The sequence below is a fragment of the Aedes albopictus genome, chromosome 3, assembly GCF_035046485.1.
Source record: "Aedes albopictus strain Foshan chromosome 3, AalbF5, whole genome shotgun sequence".
Classification (NCBI taxonomy): domain Eukaryota; kingdom Metazoa; phylum Arthropoda; class Insecta; order Diptera; family Culicidae; genus Aedes; species Aedes albopictus.
The window spans coordinates 420,693,634-420,712,916 of record NC_085138.1 but is presented as its reverse complement, the minus strand read 5'-3'; the positions used below and the strand labels follow the sequence as shown (position 1 = coordinate 420,712,916).

Genomic DNA, 19,283 nt, shown 5'->3' with positions numbered 1-19,283 from the left:
TCGTGAAATTTGAATGTTTACCTTTTTACGAGGGATATTGGTGCAAAACGCTTGTATCACATTAGATCTCATAAAAGTGTTGATCATGAAAAAGCGGCATATTTGATAGTTTTCAATTTGAGAGTGTCAATGTTTAGGTAAAGTTCCTACGGAGAGTGGGAATTGTTTGTGAAAAGACACACAACACCTCTTTTTGCAAACATTGTTCGCCAAAGTGCGTTTTTCCTTATTTTCTCCCGCTTCTGTATTGAGTGAATGTTGGTATTCGTGAGCTCTGGTTGCGCATTATAAGCGGCAACAAAATCAGATCTCCATAGCACCCCCGTGCTCCAACCATTTGCGTAGAAAAACGTGGTCAGTTGAGTCAGTTACTCACTCAATGTTTTCGACAGAAACATCTTTTTAATATAAACCGACCATAAACTGGTCCATTAGCATCTTGTACACTGAACAACATCAGAAGAAAATGCGTTTTCTCTGTAAATTTTGCACATCACTTTTAAAACGTTATTCATCGTGAAACAAGTGCTGCACAATTTTCACAAATTTGTCAAAAACAAAACATTTTATACGCCTCAACTGGAATGATGACAGTTTGAACTTTCAAGATAGGTTTAAAGATCAACATGCAACTGTGTACAATGGCAATTAAACGTTTGAACCATTGTAGAATATTTTTATGGATATGTATGTATGTATACAGTTTTTAGCTTAATTTGTTACATATACTGTATAAGAAATAGATTATTTGCGCGTAATAAACACTATAATGTTAAAATCCTTGCCTATAACATATCATTATGATCAACATTGTACTGTTTGTGTATCGAATTAAACTTTTGAGCAGAGTATATTAAGCTTTTCTGGGGAATGGTACATTCTGGGAAATGAATTTCTGGGGAATGGTGCATTCTGGGGAATGGATTTCTGGGGAACGGATTTCTGGGAAATGGTACATTCTGGGGAATGGTACATTCTGGGAAATGATTTTCTGGGGAATGGAATTCTGGGGATTGGTATTCTGGGGAATGGTTTTCTGGGGAATGTTATAGAATCGAATTCTCATCTAAACAAGGTAATAACTAAGGGTACAAATGCCCTTTGGGTCTACAATGAAGCCTTGGGGAAAACCTGGGGAAAGCGGCCAAACATGACAAACTGGATCTGCGCAGCAATACATAGTCCTGCCAAAAGTTACATCTGCTTCACTTGTATGGTGGTCTAAAACAATCGAGGTAACGCTCAAAAGAGGCTAGGCAAGCTTCAAAGACTTGCATGTTATACCATTTACTGGGCCAATGAAAAGCACACCGTCGATTGCATTAGATGCCTTTCTCAATATGTTCAATTTAAACTCAGATATTAAAACAGTAGAGTATTGTATAATTCGGCACCAACATTTCAAAAGGGCGTAACTGCTTTTGCGACCAATGCCTTCTCACAGAGCTGTGGGTCGTATTTCATTCATCTCACGCAATTTACATCCATTAATCGAAAGAGGAGGATTTTATCTTTCTATTTGTGCTAGTGGATTGCTCGAGAGGGATGGGATACGCTCCACAAAGCTGAAGAAGGCATTGGTTGTAAATGCAGCTACGCCCTTTTGAAATGTTGGTGCCGAATTATGAAGACCAACTATAGTCATATATGATGTTTCTTTCAATGTGGTTTAACCAAGCGGCTTTGTTTGGGATTCTGGTGGGCCAAGTTTACGTCCAGGCAGTGTTGGGAATACTCACCTGCAAGAGTGATACTCACTTGCAATAGTGATACTCACTTGCTTCTATCTCAGTCCAGAAGCATGCTATCAAAAATGATGTTTGAAATAAAATCTGTAAGTTTGCCGAATAAAGTAAAGATTGCAGACGCATACCAAAGTTGTGATAGAGCTGTGAGGACGAGGTGAGTAAAATTCGTGTAATTTACTCACCTTGTGCTCACAGCTCTCTTACGATTTTGGTATGCGTCTGCGACCTTTACTTTATTCGGCAAACTTTTAGATTAAACTACAATCTAAAAACCCTTCAAACATCATTTTTTGATAGCATGCTTCTAGACTGAGATAGAAACAAGTGAGTATCACTTGTGCTGCCTATGATAGCATATCAGTCCCATATTTGCTGAGTTTCCTATTCATATGGGACAGTTATGCGATCATGGGCAGTGTGAGTATCAACACTGCCGGGTTGATTGACTCCAAGCTTTCGTGCTTGGCTGTTTGCTTCGGATCAGTTTCTTCAAGGTGTTCGACAATATTATCTTGATCTTCTCCCTCTTGTTCGAATCCTGGGTCAATTGAAACTTCATCTGATTCTTCAGATTCGCAAATATTCGACATCCAGTTCGTAGAAGTCGCCCCGCAGTGAGCATACTCCGATTACTTCTCCATCCAGTTCCATCGTCGCAGATGATTTCCCAAACGTTACCTTATAAGGTTATCTTATAATGTCCGCGCTAGCTAACTTCTTGACCGAAATCAGATTTACTCGCAGATTAGGTACATATAAACCCTTTTTAGACACTACCACCGTGGGGTGCCCTAATGTCGCGCCGGTCCAAATTTCGCTTACTGCTAATGTTTACTGAACATAATCATAAAATTAATTGTGCAATTGTCCAAATTTCAATTTAGCTATAACATCTAAAGTGAGATTTGGAAAATTCAACAATTATTTCTATAATTATGATCTCTAAATATTATCAGTGAGCGAAATTTAGACCCGCACGAAATTAGGGTACCAGGGTTCGACAGATTCATTGTTTTTTGCAACATTCATGTTGATCGGTTGATTCAGCTTGACCAGCTTCTTGAAGCAATTCTCCTCATTGGTCATATGGTCACTAGCGCCGGAGTCGAGCTTGAAGACGTGCTTCTCCGAGGTTCTCCAGAAGTTTGCATCCTACCCGACATGAATGCTGCGGCCTTCCACTAGCTACGTTGGTTTCAGCTTGAATATTGACCCAACAATTCTTGGCCATGTGTCCCTTTTGATGACAACGGTTACATCTGAACTTCCGAATCTCCTGCTTGTCAAATGCCACAGGGTTCTCCTTAAAAGGGGGCTTCGAATCTTGTTGTGCACAGATGGAATGGTAGGTGCCTATCTGCAAAAGGCGCCTATTGTTCGACAGTCGGCTCATTTCTATCTGCCGATAGTATAATGATGCCGTTTTTGCACATTCATCTTTGCACCCCACCAGAGTCGTCGATCGAGACGACGACAGAACGCCATCAGCAGCAGCCGCCGCAAGATGCTGCTCTCGCGCGCCCATCGCTCGATTGAGCTTTTATTACGTTTGTTGTAAATAGTGTGATCGTCAATAAATGTATATTTTACTCGTGTTTATGTCCGCGTTTTGAGTAATTATTCGGCCACCAATCGCATAGCCCCCCCGGACGTAACAATTCTGCTTCCGAGAAACGCTGCAGGCTTCTCATTCCACGTGTCGATCATCCGGTCGCTTTTCTTCAATTCTTCGGTCAGAAGTCGTTTCCGAACTTCTTCTAAATTCTCCAAAGCGGTTAACAGGGAGTCGTACGTGTCAGGAAGGGTTACGAACAATTGAGAGACCACATTCTTCTAACTTTGCTCCCGCGGACTTCAGTTGACGGATTAGTTCATCAAAGGTCTTCGAATGTTCTTTGACGGATGTTCCTTCCGCCATCTTCAACTTCGCAAGTTGCGTTTCGAACCAGCGTTTGAGACGATACAGACTTCCTTGCATAAACATTTTCTAGGGTACTCCTCTTCTCCCGGATCAGGTCCAGCATATAATCGTGGATAAACGAAATGATGAGATCACTGCCTTGCAGTCCTGTTCGTTGAACTTCGTCAATTCGGCTTCTATTGCTGGGGCTTTCTTTTTGAGGACTTCCAACAAGCCAACGGACTTCAGGTACTTCTCAACCCGGAACTTCCAATTTTCATAGCCGGTGCCAGTGAATTGGGAAATCCCGTAGAATACTTCCTTTCGTGCGTGGTCCATAACCTCTTGAAACCTGATGAAAACTTCAGGGATTAACAAGCTAAATGTTTATTTGGACTTTCTTCTTGGTCGAGAGTAAAATGTTGAATGAGTATAAAGTGAGAAAATGTTAGAGATGTCAGAGTGTGGCTAACTTCCTACAATATAATGCCGGTTACTGTGATCTCCAACAAAATCAAATCGTCTGAGTATCGTTTTTGGCAAGATAAAAATGAAACCGCTGAACATTATTACTCTGCAGCTGTGTCCAATCAAAAGTTGTCAATATTTGGAAAAGGGTTCCAAAGGGTTCTTAGAGCCCTTGGAAGTTTGCTAATGTAGGGTGGGGTGGGGCAAGATGGGTCACCTAAGGATGGATCACCTTAACTTTGTAAATACAAATCGTATTGGTTTGTATTCGTCCGCTACTCTTTGATACACTAGTTAGCTATGCTAAAAGGCTAAAAGCCGATAAAAAGTTTATTAAATACAAAATAAGATGTTAAACAAGCAGTTTTAAAAAATGATCGATTTTACGCCGTGAAAAAATGGCAGGGCAAGATGGGTCACCTTTTAAGTAATTCACATTTTCTCAACGAAAAACGTCAAAATATAAGATTTTTTCCGCATTCATATATGCTCCATATCCATATTGAGTAAACAAGAGCTACTAGTAAACATTTTATAAATTTATTTGGAATATAAAAAACTTTACGATTTGAGTGGTCCTAAGGCGACTTGAAAATCGATGTTTTCACTAAAAAAATATCATAATTTTATGTTATAATTTTGAGCGTTCATTCCGCTTGATTGAAGTCATTTATGAGATAGTCTTGTAAAAAAAAATAAATAACTTTTGAATGCTCCAAAAATACGTTCAAAATTGAAGGTGACCCATCTTGCCTCGCGGCCGTTTATATGGAGATTATATGGAATGTATCGCATAAGAAAAAATGCTAAAAACCATTTTATTTTTCATTTTCAATGAGAGTGAATAATTTTTCAATCAATGCCCCAAACTTTAGTATATTCATGCTGGTCATCTAACAAAATTATTAACATTATCAAAACATGAGTAATGCGCCCGCAAATGGCACTGACCCATCTTGCCCCGCCCCACCCTAATCCTAGAAACAGGGTAGGTAATAAACTTTATAAAACGAGTTGTGTCTATTTGGGATCAAGTGCTTTATTAATCAATGTCCATCACAGCTCAATTGTGACAGGATCATCGATTAGCACTAGGGGAATTGTGGGTAAAATGAACAGGGGGGGGGGTAAAATGAACAGGGTGGTGTTTTACAGCATTTAGGGTATTTTTAACAATTGGGTTCTATTAAACAACATAAATCATTGTACTTCTGCTGATATTGGACTTAAAAATTAACTAAACCACTTTAAAATGACAAAAATATCGAAAATCATGCAAACAATATTGTCTGATGTAAAACTGAGCCAATCGCAATTAAGGTTAATTCGTCCATTTTTCGCAAATTTCTACAAGTGTGATACCATTTTCCAATAATTTACTCCTAAACAAAAATATTTAGTGGAGAAAAAAAATTGGTTTTGTTTTTAATAAAGTTTTAGAAGTAACTTTAAAACAAACAGAGCTTGGGGGTAAAATGAACAGTTGGTTCAAACTTTATATAATTTTTACATTATTTTGGTCAAACTCGGTATACTAAAATCTCTAACGCATATCGTTATATAACTAGAGTAAAAAGTTAAGAAAACATACTTTACTTTAACAAAATAAGATAGTTAATAGAAAATCTCCAAGTCTTAGTATTTTTTTTAATAATAGTCTCAGTACTTTGCAAACTTTATATAAGAAGTTTTAAAATCGTAGCACATACAATTTACACCAAATTTACTGACATGTAGTCGAATATATCGAAATTACACGTTTAAATCAACTTTTAAATATGTGTTCATTTTACCCCCATCGATTGTTCATTTTACCCTCATTGTTTTTTGATACTCGGTTTTCTTGCAGTTTTTGCAATCGAAAAAAAAATAAAGAAAACTGTAGTTTTGAATATATTTTTTTCTTCTAGAATGTTTAGAACATAATCCCATCTACGATATTACATGGTAAAAAAAAAAGATTTTAACATATTTTCTATTGAAAACGATGCCAAACGCTTAGGGTGTTCATTTTACCCTCATTTCCCCTACATTAAATATGGATCATACCACAATATTTCTAAATAATGGACGCAGTGGTTAAAAGGCTCTACAGATTCGTAAAGAATAAAAAAGCTGAGAAAAGATCAAGTGAGTGTAACTCCTTGCAAGTGAGTGTTCGCATCCCTGGTGACAGGCGCCATTCACACATAAAAATATATAGGATCACCAACACTTAAGATGCTAGTACGAAGGGTCAAATACATTTGATCACCGGTGCTCAAACATCTGGTTTGACTCGATCGAATTTGCATTAGCGCCAAACAGATGTTTACTCTTTAGTTCATTCCTTGTCAAATATTTGACCCCGTGTACCTGTGGCCTTATACATTGTCGATGCCTGTTAGTCCCTAGAAAGCCCCAAGCTGTTATCTCATATGTTCCTTGTGTAAATGTAGTTGATTGGGCCATATTGAAGTAGCAACTGCGGATGGTCGATCAAGCCCAAGCTTAAAAATATGTATATGATTAATTCGGACGAAACAACTAGGTCTTGTTTAAAAAAGAAGGTACATCAATTTTATTGAAAAAACAGGAATGGAATTTAAGTCTGCCAATGTTAGGAATTTTATAAATGCTCAATCAATCTTCTAGATAAAAACTCCACCTTGTCCTTAAGCAGCCTGTTGAACCAATCCACGAAGCATCGATTCCAGCTTGCGACCATCGGCTGCAAACTTTCGGATACCGTCCGACAGCTTGTCTGTGGACATTTGATCCTCATTGAGCATCCAACGGAACGTGGCCTCGTCCATTGTGATCTTCTCCAGGTCGCTACCCTTAGCCACCTCGGGGTCCAGATAGCGCTTAATAGGTTCCTCGCTCTTCTCCAGATCTCCGAGCAGTTTTGGACTGATGGTCAACAGATCACAACCAGCCAAAGCGCGAATCTCTCCGGTATTACGGAAGGACGCCCCCATAACTACGGTTTTGTATCCGAACTTTTTGTAATAGTTGTAGATCTTGGTAACCGAAACCACACCTGGGTCCTGTTCCGGTTCGAACGATTTCTTATCGGTGTTGGCCACGTACCAGTCCAGAATGCGCCCAACGAAGGGAGAGATGAGCGTCACTCCAGCTTCCGCACAGGCCACGGCCTGAGCAAACGAGAACAGCAGCGTGAGATTGCAGTGGATTCCGTGTTCCTGTTCCAGGACACGTGCCGCCTGGATACCCTCCCAGGTGGAGGCCAACTTGATGAGAACGCGATCCCGCTTGATGCCCTGTTCCTCGTACAGTTGAATCAGCTTCAGGGCCTTGGCCACCGAGGCTTCCTTGTTGAACGATATCCGGGCGTCCACTTCGGTCGACACACGTCCCGGCACCAGCTTCAGGATTTCGCACCCGAACAGCACGAACAGCATATCGGCCGCTTCCGAGACCTGTTCGTCTTCAGTGCTAGAAAGGAACAAAAATAGTATGTTATACTTCACCGTTGTTGAGACTAGTTGGCAAATCGCTATGTAACTTACGATCCATGCTTCAGGCCGTACTTGACGGCTTTGTCGATCAGATGCTGATATTGCTCCATACCGGCAGCGGACAGGATCAACGATGGATTCGTCGTGGCATCCGTGGGCTTGTAGACTTTCATTGCTAGAAATTAAAGAGAACATATTGTATTAAACTTATACAAAAAAGTAAAAAGTATATACAAGATGGTTTCTAAATAAACCACTAGAACATAAGATGCCTAGTTTATTTTATTACATTATCGATAGAAATGAAACATATTAATTTAGGGTTGGATCACCTTTGATCCATTGGAAAGACGGCTACACTCAAAGAAAATTCCTTATCCAATCCCCGAAGTTAAATACTTTGGACTGCAAGACGGTGAGTCGATAAGGAGAGCGTCCAAAATGCTACACCAGTACCATCAGAAGCTGAATGAGAGGATAGGAGAGACCAACTGATCTGGAGATGTCCATGAAGCAATGACAACAACAGCGCAAAAGGTGATAGGTACCCCTCAGCGAGCAACGTAATGGTTGGTTAGACGAGGAGTGTCAACGAATAACGAACGAAGAGAATGCCGCCAGAAGTCGAATGCTAGTGGCCGGTATCCGGCTCTACAGGGAGCGGTACAGGGTGGAAAAGGCAGCAGGGAAACGAATTCACCGCAGTAAAAAAAAACGGCAGCACGAGTGTGATTGCTGAAGCGCAGGAAAGTATGGACAGGAATGACATGCAAAGATTTATGCAACTGTCAATGGTGTGCAGCATAAGACTGCGCCAGTGCCCGCCATGTGCTATGACCGCGAAGGGAATTTGCTGACAGCCAAAACAATTATAGCAGCCAGGTGAAAGGAATACTTCAAAGATTAGTTGAATGGTAGCAGTGAAGAAGCATCCAAGAACAGGATTACCATAATGGATGACGGCCAATCAACCAATCCCACTTAAACTTCTTAAGCACGGAAGCGAGCAGCTACATCAATCCAACCACCAGATTATTGTAGAGATTTGGGAGGATGAAGAATTGCCTACCAGCTGGTTGGATGACTTGATATGTCCAATTCCAATCTACAAGAAAGGGCACAGCCTAGAGTGTGCCAATTACAGAGGGATTACTCTTTTAAATTCGGCATATAAGATACTGTCGCGTGTCCTGTTCAATAAACTGAGACGGCGAATACAAAACATGGTTTTCCGGCGAAACTAATTAGGCTGATACGCGCAACGCTGGATGGATCAAAATCAAGTATTCGGATCGCGGACGAAGTATCTACGTCGTTTGTGACCTTGGATGGATTGAAGCAGGGGGATGCTCTTTCAAATTTATTGTTCAACATTGCACTCGAAGGAGCGATTAGGAGGTCAAGCGTGCAGATGAATGGCTCTATCACACGGTCACGCATGCTCCTTGGCTTTGCGGACGATATTGATCTCATTGACATCGATCGTAGAGCAGCGGAGGAAGCTTCTGCTCCTTTGAAGAGAGAGACAGCGAGGATAGGCTTTGGCGATTAACTCTACCAAGACGAAGTACATGATAGCGGGTAGAGACAGAGACAGGCCTAGTGGTGTTAGTGCTAAGGTAGTGATGGATGGGGATGCGTTTAAAGTTGCTGAAGAATTTGTTTATCTTGGAACTCTTGTGACATGTGACAATGACGCAGCTGCAGATATAACCTTCTACGGATTGCGTAACCAGCTTCGAAGAAAAAATAGCAAAAACAATATTCAGCAGGGAATAAAGAGGAGGTCGGCGGCTTCAGGTATCATCGTTTGCAGACCCCTATCGATTGTCTACTAATCTAACTAATGCATCGGATACAACCAATAATCACGCATCAAATGATAACAAGCAAAGTCAAGTTTACGTGAGGTTCAGCCTCAGTCGTGGTCCTCCCATCGTTTTTGAATATGTACAGGGTGAGTCAGAAGAAGCATCAGCGGCGTCATTGCAATCACTTACTGTAAAATTCCATGCAATGCGCAGTGTACACTAAATATTAATAATGTGAAAAGATCTGTGACACTACTTTTGGTTCACCCTGTATATAAAGAAAATCAAAGCGTTCGATCTATCAACAGAACATTGAGCGCCGAAGCCTTTGACCCACTATAATCTCAAACGCATGTCACTGTTGCCCACGTACCTATGTGATTGGCGGAATATAGCGCCAAGTTGCGCTACATCTAGTTACCCATTATTTAAGACGAAGCACTGAGCTAGAGCAGGCTATACATTTTCAGGCTAGCTGTGATTCATGTTGCGCACTGATTTTAGGTCGATGCCTACTTCGCCTTTCCAAGTTTATAGTCGGTTCAAATCCCTTCACTTTTGTTCCGCTGTCAGCAGAACACGTGAATTGCGTTTCGTTTTATCGATACTGATCGATTAATGAAGCTTACTAGGCAAAATAGATTGAGATCATCTCAATGAGATGTAGGCGTGACCTTATACAAATCATGAAATGCGTTTTAGTCAATTCTACTGTTTTAGTTGGTTGGCTGTGACTAGTATGTAACGATAGTGTATATTGAAATATATAAAACTATTTCAACCCTGACTCAGAAAGTAGGTCAACTGGCATCAGGCGAGTTCACGTGCATAACGATTGATGCTGATGTTGCTCCAGCAAGCGTATTGATACCTTGAACTTGACATCGCCACCGTGAGGTGAAGTTATTGTGCTGGGTAGGTAGATAGCAGGGGAACTACAATCTCTGACTAGACCCTAAAGCCGCACAAACACTCCACTTTCTTTGCATCGAAGCCTCCTCGAGCGCGATGACAATTCAAAGTTAGCTGATTCACACGTTATCTGTATTAGTTTCCCTTCGGGGTGATGGGGAGCCTTTCTCATTCCAGGTTATTCGAAAGTTAACATTAACGCAGGAGGCCAGCGAAAAAAAGCGTTTGGAACAACCGACTGTGTACTACACCATTACTATAGCCTACTGTGCGGTGATGGGCGACCATATCAGGTCGGTCGGTCACCTTCACGAAATTGAAACAGCATCGCTTACTTTGACGTAATTCCATGACGGTATAATTGCGGCACTTTACCAGCAAATTCGGATATGATGGATGAGCACAGCGCACTAGTAAAAACAGTAACATTACATACCTTCGAAATCGCCCGTATCGGCCACGATGGTGGTCAATTGCTTCAGCTGTTCCAGACTCGAGACCATTTTGGATTTCTTGACCTGCGGTTCACTACTGCTCATGATCGAATGAGGAACTTGGCGCCTTCCGTAGGGGCTCTCGCGCGCGTTCAACTATAAAATCCGAGTAAATATACAGTGTACAGATAAGTACCTAACGAGACAAGGATATCTCGTTCGCGTTTTTTTTTTTCAAATCGCGCGAGGAAATGCAGTGAAGCGTGGATTTTTTGGCGACCGAACCGATTGCTGTGCAACGTCGTAGTGAGAGCGAGTTATACAAGTGGTGCTGCATTACAGGGAGCTATAACACTGAGGGGAATCGGCTTAATACGCGCCGTTGAGGCATAAGCTCTCGCCGATATCAATCACTAAAGCTTAAAGCTCTAGTCATGCCAAAAAATATTAAAATTAAAAAAAAATATCAATTTACATTGTACGAATGCGTAAATACTTTTTGGATATTCGAAGCTAAAAATGAAACAAACTTTTAGATCACTCGTAAAATGCATTGTTATACCTTCTTCATTTTAACAACTTTATTTGATTTACTGTTTTATCAATTAAAATAAAACATTGAACTTCGATTCGATGTGAACTACTAGAATTAAAGTTTTTATATGTTTCATGGCCAAAAACGTTAAAAGGCGCGTGTTACCCCGATCTCCCTTACGAATGAGGAGAAGGGAGGGTCGTTCGCGGGATGAGGACATATATATATTTGATCATCGCCGGTTCATGATTGTATGCGATTGTTGATACGCCATACACTATAAGGCTGACACAAATTTCGATTTTCTCTTATGTCACCGCCCCCTCGGAAAATTTTGGACGAAATTCAACATTTTGAGGGGGGACACCAATAAATTATTCAAGAAATTTTAAAATTTTAAGTTGAAATTAGAGTTGCACAGAAAATTTCTTAACAAATCCGATGAGTTTATAGATTTTGCCGAATTGTTTGGGTATTTCATCATCAAATACATTTATTATTTATTGTCCTCCCCCTTAGCGAGCCAACGAGTATTGTGACAAAAGAAGAAAATGGGATTTGTTCCGGCCTAACATCACCTCTGCATCGGCATTTGCCATCCAGCAAACAGTACAGCTCAAATATAGTATAATCCTAAACTTAGAAAAATAGTTAACTTTCGAACAGCTATTGTAAAAAAAAGCGTCTCATGGAAAATAAATCTTCAGAAGCCAGCTATACATTCCTACTACTATACTACTTTTTGTAGTAGAAACCTGTAAAAACAGTAGGTATTACTTATGAACTTGTGTTAGTTCATATAATGAATTTGTAACTGATAAGCGCAAAAAAACAAGGTACGTGAATATGTATAAGCGAACGCTCAACAAACACTTTGTACGCATGGATGCCGCACACGCAAACAACATTTGATGCGTATACATACGCTGATCGGTTGTTCGAATCGTTTTTAGCGTTGTGCGATGGTCGTGGGTGGGTGGTAAGTGGGGTGGTCTCTGATAGGAGGTGTGAAGAGACAGACGATGCTTCTGTTTTGAAATTGGAGTGCTCGAATTATGAAACAAACTTGTTTCGTAGCGCGCGTCGGCAGATGGCACAAAGCAATGCTGGTGCGTGTCTTGGATTAAAATTTCAGCGATTACTGTGACAGCTGGTGTCGGGTGTAGGCTTATTTTTTTCTAGGATAGGATGTGACACTTGCAACTTCTCTGTCTAATTTCACAGCTTGCTGTCTTGTTTTTCCGCGTTGCTAAGATTATTGGTCACCAAATTGGTCTCTTTTGGGCTGACTAGTTGTCGTATCCTATCCTAGATTTTTTTTTTACTTGACGGAAGCTAACGATCCCTCCGCATCTGGTGGCAGAAATGAGAACCCTACGAAAAACGTGACTCCGCCAAAATTTCCGCATCGTAGAGAAACAAACGAGCACTTTTTGGAAAGAAAATTTAATTCTCTTTCAGGTGCGCTAAGATCCAGTAGGTACTTACGAACAACTTATGTGATTAATTTGAGGAGCTGTTGCTATGCCTCCGGCGGGCAATCTTCCGGATTTTTTGTTAGCTGGCCAATCCGGTGTCTGTCGCCGTGGGCATCGAGATTAATGATACTAGAAGCCATTGCAAATGGAAAATAGCAACTTCTAGAGCAAAAAATGAGTAAAATTTGACGATAAAAATTCACTTTTTTATGTGTGGTGGGTGGCAACCATTCTTAGTGACAGATTTTTTCACTCTCACATCCGTCACTGCTCGGCCTACAGTCCTCTAATCTACCACATCTCCTTTTGTTGCAGGCTCTTTAATGTGACGGAGTAAGAGCAATCGTGATGGCATCATAGGCAACTCCAACGGAAGCTAACGATCCCTCCGCATCTGGTGGCAGGAATGAGAAACCTATGAAAAGAGGGGCTCCGCCAAAATTTGCCATTGCGCAGCATAGGCAAACTGCACTTTTTTCACTTTTTCATATCGAATTCCGCATCGTAGAGAAACAAACGAGCACTTTTTGGAAAGAAAATCTAATTCTCTTTCAGATGCGCTTAGATCCGGTAGGTACTTACGAACAACTTATGTGATTATTTTGAGTAGCTCTTGCTATGCCTCCGGCGGGCAATCTTCCGGATTTTTTGTTAGCTGGTCAATCCGGTGTCTGTCGCCGTGGGCATCGAGATTGATGATAATAGAAGTCATTACCAATGGAAAATAGCAACCACCAAGGCAAAATATGAGTTAATTTTGAAAACGAAAAATTGAATTTTTGATGTAAACAAACGATTTTCACCTTATCTCACTTAGCGCCTCTACAATTGGGGGTCATTCGAAGTCACCTATAGGTGTTAATAAATTTCTCTTCATACGTGGACCTCATTACGAACATAAATCGGATGCTTCTACATCTAGATTCGGCAGATTCTCATTTTTGTCTTACTATCACGCAAACGAATCATTCTCCAAAACTTGATGAGAGCATGCTTAGTTGAACAGACATCTACATCTAGACACAGAGAACAGACGTCTATCTTCGCTTTCTGCCTTGTGTAAAACTTTGTAACGGCCATCCCGCATAGAAAATAACATTTTGCCTTGAGGTCCAAACAGTAAATATCTTCTACCACATAGAGTCAGTTTACCACAAACAGTCCCCTTTACGTCCAACAGTATGGAACCTGAAGCGTTGGATTGTATAGCACGGTTTATATAACCCATATCAAAAAGTCACAATATGGTATGATGTCTGCTCATTGTTGAAAGATAATGTTGTAAGGAATAGTAGAAACATGAGTCCACATTCTGCCAAACAGTTGGTGCTTGAATTTCAACATCAAACTAACACATGCACACTTTACTATGTTTTACTCATAGGCAACAATATGGTAAACAGTTCCACACATTAGTTTGTGTGTGCGTCATTTATATTGAAAAAATGCGGCACGCTGTTTGTTTTGTTTTTCACAAAGTGAAAAAGAGGAGCAGGATTTGCTTTCAAAGATCCGCATTAATCGTGAAAATCGGTTGTTACATAGGATTCACCAGGAAATCCAGCTGCTCGAAAGGGTACTCCTCCTGTAAGTAATGGAAATTTTATGTTCATTTATTGATATAACCACTTCCAAACTCCTACAGAGGATCCGACAGCAGTCTGCAATCAGTCGATTTTCCATCCTATCTGGTCTGTATTCTTGCTGGGTGAAGTCTTCCGTGTTAGTTCTTCACCGGTATCGGAAATGCATTTTGCGAGGAATTGGTAAGTTTTTCCCCCGTAAACTAGACATTTTTCAAACATTTACAAATTTCCTTTCTGTTTTAGGACCTGTTTACAAGCCGGACGTGGGAGTCAATTCAAAGTTCCACAGCTACATTACCGTAGTATATGTCTTCCAGCAGCGAATTACCGTAAAAGCTGTCCTTCCCGTGCAGCTGCTCCTAATGGACTCGAGCATTACTGTTTCACACAGTGAAATCCGGATGCATAAGGACCTGATCCAGATCGACTCGACCCTGCCGGACGGGAAGCTCGAGAAGGAAACCCGCTTGAACAATTTCAATTTGTTCGTATCGATGTTTTACATATTTTGGCTGGCACCTACTTAGGGGTAAGATGAGTAAAATAATTTTGGGAATTCGATTTTATGGTGCTTGAATAAACACAATTCAATTATTTGAATATTGCGCTAGTTTTATTTTATATTTTAACTGCATCACAACTGTATATTATACTACCTTTGAACCATATTGCACAATAAAGCAACAGTTACATATACATTGCCAATTTTCATTTCGATTTTACAGTTTAACTGTTGTAGAACGGTTAGCTGAACAGTGAACTGGGCAAAAAATGGATAGTACATTGACCTTTTGACAAACTGTAAACGAAAAATTTTGTTCGAGAAAATTGGCGTTTTTTTATTGTAACATAACTTAACCGCCTATTCCCCATACTGTAATTTGCCCGAGAACCATCTGTCAAACTGTTGAATACATTCATGGTACTGTTGGTTTATTGTTGCTTTAGATGTTATACTATACTGTTGGGGTACTATGATATATGATTTCGAACAGTATGGCAAACAGTACTAGTATGGTTCATGGTTATGCGGGCACCGACGAAGATACAGACGGAGCAGTAATCGTTTTTTTCGGTACCACTTTCGTTTTCACCCTTTTGCAAGCCCCTCTTGTTTTCTGTAATATGCTTGCGTTGGTTAACCCCTTGAACGGGCGAAATGAGCGAACTGTCAAGCGACTTGTCAACAACATGTTTGTTTGTTTTGTTCGCTTGTCTTTTCGTTACCGCCCCAGCAGCAGCAACACCGATGGCCCCGAAGAGGATCAGTTTTTCCGCTATTCCATCAAAGATTTGGCTGCCGGCAGATCCAGAGACTAAAAGATTTAGTCGATAACCTTTCGAGAACCGACGACTGGTTCCGGAAACGCTGTGGCGTCAGTGAAACTTCGACCACAAAACGCTTCTCTCGCCGATGGATGGTTTTGTGTTGGCAAGGCCAGCGTGAAAACTGATTCTTCATGCCGGTGGATGTAACGGCCGATCAGGGCAAAAGTGTTTTTGAGCAACCGGAATCCGGTTGGACGCAAATTAAGAACTTCACGGTGCTGCTATCGCCGCGGACGGTTCAATATGGGAAAATTGTTGAGGAAACTTCCACCAAGGTAAGCCTTCGTAGCAGACAAGACCTTTGTTTCTTCCAAATGCAAACGAATTTCATATTTTTCCATAAAATTTATGTTTCCGCATCCAGGATTGGTCGACCAGGATCCAGAATGAAATCGTCCACGCGTTACGATTCTGGGTGGTCTGTAAATTTGCAGGCTGCCGTTCGACTAATGAAACATCCTCTGCAGCTAGTCAGCTATGAAACGATCGCTGGTCCATCAAAATGAATTCGCGGTTCCCGGTCCGGTGCAAGATTTTACTTACGATGAAACTATATGACTTCTTCAGCAATGTGTCGATCCACTAGCTGAACAACGGCGCCAAAGTGCTCGGAAGCAACTTGAAGCCTTTCGACGGAAACTAAAGCGGTTCTACATTTCACAAGGGTCGTGCAAATTGTGCAGACCGGTTCGAAGGGAGTCAAGGAGTAACGTGAAGCTGGATTTTGGGAAGGCTTTCGCTAGCCGGATGCTGTGGGCGTGGCACAAAACCAGCCAGATGTTCTAGTCGGCGCAGAGGTTCGAGGTGTCCGTAAACCGAAACTTGTCAGCCGGCAACATTTCGATGAATTTATTGAGAAATACGCCGATGAGAAGCGAGTGACGTGTAGTGGCGCTAGCTGTAAGGTAGTTTCGGATGCAAATTGTTGAATTTGATTTTTAGTATGTACCTATTATGATTGTGTTATTCGATTAGTGTTCTCGATAAAATTCAATGTTGACTTGAAATAAATGCTACTTGTGACGTGACGCAGCTCGAACAAGAGGTGAAAAATCTTCACGTTTATTCTGCGCGGCGTGTGACACGATACGACAATTCTCACCTCGTCGTCACACGACTCTTGTCACGCGATTCTGGTTGTCGTCTCGAGTGAGGTGAGAGCTTCATTTTTGATGTGAGAATAAGAATTAACCAAAACAAACCCGATGTTCATTCGCCGATCTGTCAACTTGGTAGAGTTTCACGATGGCACTCGGGTTAGGGCGTACTCAGTGAATATCAACAATAATATTTTCTATCAATCTCAAGTATTTCCATTTTTATTCTATGAAATACAAAATTACATATTAGAAAAATCAAAATAAAACTATTTCTAAATTTTAAACAAACATTTTATATAGTTTTGATCAGTTTACTTGATTATTTATACGCTACAATTTGTCTTCGTGGCTCGCCCTATTCGCAACAACGGTGGGTGTTTGTTTTGAGTTTTTTTTTTCAAGCGTAAACGGTGGTTGTGCGAGAAAGCTGATGCCTCGGAACGGACTTCAGGACACATTTTCCTCCAAGCGGATGGCCGGCCATATAGAACCGTTTCTCCAAATTGTTACCAAAAAAATAATGAATTCAAGGTAGGTCGACTTTGTGCAATTGCGGAACATTTTATTCATATGGAAACCAAAATTGCAGATCCAGAGAACGCATCGTTTGTTATATCCAGCCCCTGGGACGGCGAAATATTTGCTGTGAGTTTTTAGCCACTTCAAAACGGTAAAAGTGTTGGGTCAAATAGGAAGCATCCGTCGTTGTCACGGTGGACAATAGTGGATCCTGGTGAACAATATTCGGGAAGAATATGCCGGATGCAGCGGCCGCTCATGATGTGCCCAACGGTGTCGATTTGAGTGAGGCCAACATCCCATGAAACGAGCAGAACCTGAAGTTTGCGGTGATGGCGGAGGGCGTGCGGAAGTGATACGTGCCATTTCTGGTTCGTGGAATGACATGGAATACATACTCCTTAGCTCCGCTTTGAGGTGTGCGACGTTTTACACCTTACTGAAGAAAAACGTGCTTATGAAATTTTCTGTTCATGATCTTAATTGTAATTGTAATTTACTCAAAACGATAGTCATCTTGTTACAAAACTTTTGTTCAGGTGTGAGGTTTAATGCGAAATTGAAACTATATAAGAGAAACCGTTGTTGAAACGACTGTGTTGAAGATATCTCCACCTATTTACAAAGAATTCCAAATAAAGAAAATGAATTGAAAAAAGCCTCGCATTTTTGCTTTCAACTAAAGGTCACAATCACTAACTTAATCATTGAGATGATTCCAATAGTTCAATCTGGAATAATTCGAAATAGTTCCGCAGGAATATCTTCCAGGAAACCAGTAAATTCTACCAGATATTATCCAAAAGTAAATCTAGGAAAACCTTTTAAAAATTTAAACAAAAATGTTAAGGGATTCCCTTGATATTGCTTTAGGAATTTCTCCAGGGATTTCTTTAGGAACTGCTACAGGGATTCTTCAAGAAGTTCCTACTCGAGTTCGTTTTAGGATTCCTTCAGCATATGTCCAAGAATTACATTTGCGATTTCTTCAAGGATTCCTTCTTGGATTCCTCCAGAAACTCTTTCAGTAACTGCTTCAGGGATTCCTCCAGGAATTCTGCCAGGGTTTGCTCTGGAAATGTCTACTGGAATGTATCCAGGAACTCTTCAAGGCATTAGAAGCATCTTGAGATTCTTCTAGGAATTCGCCAAGGATTCTTCTTCAGATTCCTCCTGGGGTTTCTCTAGAGATTCCTCCAGGAATCCATAGGCATTCCTCTAGATTATCTTCCGGGGATTTCTCCAGGAATTCCTCCAGTAATTTCTCCATTCACTCGGGAAATCATTCCGCGATTCTTTCAGGAACAACTTCAGGAACTTTTTTAAAATTCCCCCAAAGATTCCACTAGGAACTCTTCTTAGAATTCCTTCAGGAATTCTTCCAGAAGTAATCTGAGGTTTTTTTCGGGAATTGCTTTGGGGATTTCTTCAGGAACTACTATAGGGATTCCTCAAGGAGTTCCTCCACGAACTCTTCCAAAGATTCCTTCAGGGTTTCTCCAAGAATTCTATCTTTGATTTCTTCAGGAATTATTTTTCCACGAATTCCTTAAGAAACTTACACAAATTTCTTCAGGAATTCCTCCCGGATGTTTTTCAGGAATTCCTTTGGGAATTGCTGCAGGGATTCCTCTAAAAATTCCTCCTGGAATTCATCTGGCGATTTCTCCAGAAATTCCGCTAAAAATTGCTCCAGGAATTTCACTAGAGATTTTTCCAGGAGTTCCTTGGAGATTGCCGCAGGAATTACTACAGGCATTCTTTCGATATATCCTCCAAGAATTCCTCCAGGGTTTCCTTCATGAATTACTTCAGCACTTCCTCCAGGTATTCCTCTAGGAATTCTTCCTGACATTCTTCCAGTAATTCCTCCTGGAATTGTTTTAGGGATTCCTCCAAGAATTCAACAAGGAATTCCCCTGGGTATTATTCCAGGCATTCCTTCTTGGTTTTTGTAGAGATTCTTCCAGGAGTTCTCCTTCAGGAATCCCTTCAGATATTT

The 19,283-nt window shown here is 40.8% G+C and overlaps 1 protein-coding gene and 1 long non-coding RNA gene across 3 annotated transcripts; one reads left to right on the top strand and one right to left on the bottom strand.

The window, feature by feature from the left end:
- Positions 1 to 6,649: 6,649 nt before the first annotated feature.
- On the bottom strand, positions 6,650 to 11,060 carry LOC109410618 (probable transaldolase). Its single transcript, XM_019684140.3, has 3 exons — positions 10,737 to 11,060; positions 7,629 to 7,752; positions 6,650 to 7,554 (listed from the first exon to the last, which is right to left on the bottom strand). Exons 1-3 carry the CDS (start codon positions 10,837 to 10,839, stop codon positions 6,771 to 6,773), a joined length of 1,011 nt encoding a protein of 336 aa, XP_019539685.2. The 5' UTR covers positions 10,840 to 11,060; the 3' UTR covers positions 6,650 to 6,770.
- Positions 11,061 to 11,192: 132 nt separating this feature from the next.
- LOC115257541 (uncharacterized) lies at positions 11,193 to 17,715 on the top strand. Of its 2 annotated transcripts, XR_009998686.1 has the most exons (5): positions 12,666 to 14,334; positions 14,393 to 14,513; positions 14,577 to 15,937; positions 16,027 to 17,293; positions 17,352 to 17,715. It is a non-coding gene; the product is annotated as an uncharacterized LOC115257541 (long non-coding RNA). The 2 variants fall into 2 exon arrangements; XR_009998685.1 differs by having other exon boundaries at positions 11,193 to 14,334; positions 16,027 to 17,715.
- Positions 17,716 to 19,283: the final 1,568 nt, after the last annotated feature.

Bases quoted from the DNA above. Each gene is read 5' to 3' on its own strand.
- LOC109410618 (XM_019684140.3), bottom strand. From the start codon at position 10,839: ATGAGCAGTAGTGAACCGCAGGTCAAGAAATCCAAAATGGTCTCGAGT. The intron at 7,753-10,736 runs GTATGTAATGTT...TTTAATTTCTAG, and splicing joins CGATACGGGCGATTTCGAAG to CAATGAAAGTCTACAAGCCC. The intron at 7,555-7,628 runs GTAAGTTACATA...GTTCCTTTCTAG, and splicing joins TACGGCCTGAAGCATGGATC to CACTGAAGACGAACAGGTCT.